Below are 3,943 nucleotides of genomic sequence, written 5' to 3' on the forward strand. Positions count from 1 at the left end.
GGTAGTAAATTTTGTGTGCAGCTGCCATTAACACAACTGATGATTTATGACAAGCAGTACTTGCTTATTTATAGATCTATACATGTTAGCTATTAACCTTACTTCTTTCAATAAGGTCATCATCATTGGTATTTCTTTCTTTTTGGTTTAGGAGGCAAGAAAGAAAGGAGAGTTGCTTGACGCTTGGTTGCCATTGCAAGAAATGATTACAAAATTAACATTCAAAATATTCATGAAAAGTTAAAGGGAGGCTTGCATGCGAAATTGAAATTTGAGATTATTGCTTATTTTTAATGTACACTACCCAAATAGACTATTCCTAGTTGCATTCTTGCATTGGACTTGCTTTGGGAAAGTTAGAGCTTGCTAAAGTTGCTGGCAGCCATTGCTTCCTGTTAGGGGGCGCGGTCATTGATGACATCACAAGGGGAGCCAACATGAGCAACTGCAATGCTTTACATGCAGAAATAAAGAGAAAATAACTTGACAAAAAGAGGGATTATTCATTCACAGTTAAGTTGTGGGTGCTCTGATACTTATAAGGACAAGGTAAGCATAGAAATTTTTTTCAAAGAATGCTAAAATCAGAGAGAAATAGACTATGACAAGTCATGAGATTTAGCATGACTTAGACTCTGGTCCCTATGGCTACTCTATGCTATGTAGTGATTATCTCAATTATAAAAGCTTTCAAGTAAACTTTATTTTGCCTTTTGACTCTGAATCATTAAATTCAAATCTTATGAGACTTGGCTAAATGCTCAGGAAATATCAACAATATCTACTGAATGCAGGGGAATAATACTAATATCTAACAAGGTTTGACTGTAATGATTCAGAGTTAAAAGGCAAAAGAAAGTTTACTTAAAAGCTTTTATAATTGAGATAATCACTACATAGCATAGAATAGCCATAGGGACCAGTCTAAGTCATGCTAAATCTCTTGACTTGTCATAGTCTATTTCTCTCTGATTTTAGCATTCTTTGAAAAAATTTCTATGCTTACCTTGTAGTGTTGTTTTAGTACAAATTATAATTTTAGTTCTAGTTTTAGTTCCAGTTCCAAAAGTAAAAATCATTTTAGTTTTAGTTTAAGTTCTAGTTCTAAATTGAAAATATTTTCAGTTCTAGTTTTAGTTCTAGGTCCAAATTTAAAATATTTTCAGTTCTAGTTTTAGTTCTAGGTCCAAATTTAAAATATTTTCAGTTCTAGTTTTAGTTCTAGGTCCAAATTTAAAATATTTTCAGTTCTAGTTTTAGTTCTAGGTCCAGATTTAAAATATTTTCAGTTCTAGTTTTAGTTCTAGGTCCAGATTTAAAATATTTTCAGTTCTAGTTTTAGTTCTAGGTCCAGATTTAAAATATTTTTAGTTCTAGTTTTAGTTCTAGTTCTAAAATTAAAAATTATTTTAGTTCCATTTTAGTTCTAGTTCCAATATTTAAAAAAATGGTTGTATTTTAGTTCTTGTTCAAAAGTTTAAAATATTTTTAGTTTTAGTTCCAAATGCAAATTGATTTTAGTTGTTATACACATGTACATGTAGCTCTAAAGAGGAAATTAAGTAATCATACATTTAAGATTTACAAATTTTTTTAAAGCCAAAAAGCAACCAAATAGTGCAAATTTTAATTATTTATTAAGTACTTCTTGTTTTTACGCAAAAAAACTTCTCGTTCTAAGTTATGATCACCCAGTCGATTCCTTATGCCTTTTGATGCTTGTCCAGCAACTGAGAACATTCTTTCTACTGGTGCTGTCGAAGCCGGTGTAGCTAGAATGTCACAAGCAACTAATGCCAGGTTTGGATACACATTTTTTTGGTTCATCCAAAAGGAAAAAGGGTCTGACTGGAGATCATCTTTGTTAGGCTTGTAATTAGAGTAATTCTCAATTTCCAGCTCCTCTGCTGATTTTCTGGCACTTGCTCTTGTATCATCACTGCTTTCCTTTTCCTCCAATAATGTACTAACTCTTGAAAGATGCTTAAAGCGTTTCCTTGGAGGCTCAATAACTGTTGTATTAAGATCGATTAGGTCATTATTCTCTTCAGAATGAACATCATCACAATCCAGAATATCAGAGACTTTCTTCATTTCAGATGTAAGAAACATTTCAGCTTGCAATCGTTGAGGGGATTCTAATATCTTTCTGTATGGTACAGTAAGGAAAGTAGCAGTAACATACAGAGGATCAAAATCTGGTGATTCTGGATTTGTTATGAACTGGAACCTCCTCTTTAGATCTGAGAGCATCTTATTTGCTACCATAGAGACTCCAGCATATTGTGCTGCCATCTGTACAGTGTCACACAAAAAAACATCAATGAAATAACACACATATTTCTAGCCATACTAACCTCTTCCAGATGAATAGTAAGCTCTTTAATCAATGGGCACACCATTCCAATAGATGTGCTATGCTCAGTGCTAGCTATGTTGGTATGATGAGCAAAAGGCTGGAGTAACTCTTGAATGACTTCCAAATTCTTCCACTGAGTTGCAGTAAGACTGTCCCATACAAGCTCATCTAAAACAGCTACCAGGTGCACTTTTACATGTAACAGCCGCTCCAACATAAGATAAGTGCTATCCCATCTGGTCTTACAATCACTAATAAGTTTCTTATTTGCCTTTGAAGTGAGTTTTTCAGTTGCTTTGGTGGACTTGTTTACCTTACTAACAATACCACGGGCTTTTTTTAAAGCAGCACTGTATGATGGATTAACTTCAAATACTTTCACTACAAGTTGTAGTGTATGTATAAAGCAGCTGACACGTCTGTATTTAGGAAAGGCAGACTGATGCTCAGCTTCTAATCCTTCAAACTCTTCTATTGCCCTTCTGCTATTTGCACTGGTATCTTGTTGGTCGGTTTCCATAATAACTGCTTCGTCATCAGGGTTGTCGTCACCATCAGGTATATCGTCTTCTTCAACGATGTCAATCATGCCAGAAATATCTTCAATGTCCACATTGCCATCCTCATCTTCATTTCTAAAGGCAGCCAACATATTGCTACCGTTGTCTGTGAGAACACGGAATATTTTAGAAACCGATAACTTCCAATCTTCTATCACAGATTCAAATACTTCCAAGACTCTAGTGGCTGTGTGTGGTGAAGGGAACCTTTTTACAGCAAGAGTGATACTGTGACACTTCATGTCAGTATGATTAAAGTAGTGGCACGTTATTCCTAAGAATGAAGCTGTCATGCCTTGCTTACTCCACACGTCTGCACACAAACTGAGTTTTCTCGCATCTCGCATGCTAACAGACAGCTTATTTCTTAGCTCCAGATATATTTTTTCGATCTCCTTGCCTAGTTTCTGTCGATGTGGTACTTGATACCTTGGATCAAGCTCAGTAAGTAGCTCCCTAAATTCTTCGTTATCAACTAAACTCAATGGTACACTAGTAGCCCCAACGAACAGAGCCAATCTCTGTGTCAGTGCTTCATACTTCTTTGATTTAGGGTCATACTTCTTGTTTTCGAGACAGTCAAGTAACTTCGATTGCTTGAGCATTGATTGATTCTCTGGGATTGAATGAGATGTAGCAATCTTTTTGGCTGTTTCCTCTGATTCAAGCACTTTATAGTACTTGGGATGACAGGATTTTAAATGCTTCTTCATATTGGTGGGGTATTTTCCCTTAAATGTCTTTTGGCAAATCTTCTCTTCTTCACCTTCTACAGAGACATCAATTAAGCATGTACACTTGTTGGTATCTTCACAGAAACTGAAGTACTTCCAAACACCACATTTAGGCCTTCCAGCAATAGCTCTAGAGCTACCAGTAGCCATTTAACTTGTCTTCTTGGTCTTGTAACTAATGCTGACTATTATCTGTCTTGTGACTATATACAGCTCACAGGTGCAAATGGTATCAAATTCAATGATGCATGCATGTTTGCTCATGCACTGCATGTGCACATGTATATATA

At 35.4% G+C, this 3,943-nt stretch overlaps 1 protein-coding gene and 1 long non-coding RNA gene across 2 annotated transcripts; one reads left to right on the forward strand and one right to left on the reverse strand.

Annotated features, from left to right (window-relative positions):
* The first annotated feature begins 6 nt into the window (after positions 1-6).
* Positions 7-199, forward strand: LOC109581978 (uncharacterized). The gene is made up of 2 exons (XR_002184839.1): positions 7-84; positions 152-199. It is a non-coding gene; the product is annotated as an uncharacterized LOC109581978 (long non-coding RNA).
* A 1,427-nt stretch (positions 200-1,626) lies between these two features.
* On the reverse strand, positions 1,627-3,803 carry LOC105312782 (uncharacterized). The gene is made up of 2 exons (XM_011405686.1): positions 2,358-3,803; positions 1,627-2,295 (listed from the first exon to the last, which is right to left on the reverse strand). Exons 1-2 carry the CDS (start codon positions 3,801-3,803, stop codon positions 1,627-1,629), a joined length of 2,115 nt encoding a protein of 704 aa, XP_011403988.1.
* Between the last annotated feature and the right edge of the window lie 140 nt (positions 3,804-3,943).

Source organism: Amphimedon queenslandica, unplaced genomic scaffold, assembly GCF_000090795.2.
Source record: "Amphimedon queenslandica unplaced genomic scaffold, v1.1 AMPQUscaffold_13408, whole genome shotgun sequence".
Classification (NCBI taxonomy): Eukaryota; Metazoa; Porifera; class Demospongiae; order Haplosclerida; family Niphatidae; genus Amphimedon; species Amphimedon queenslandica.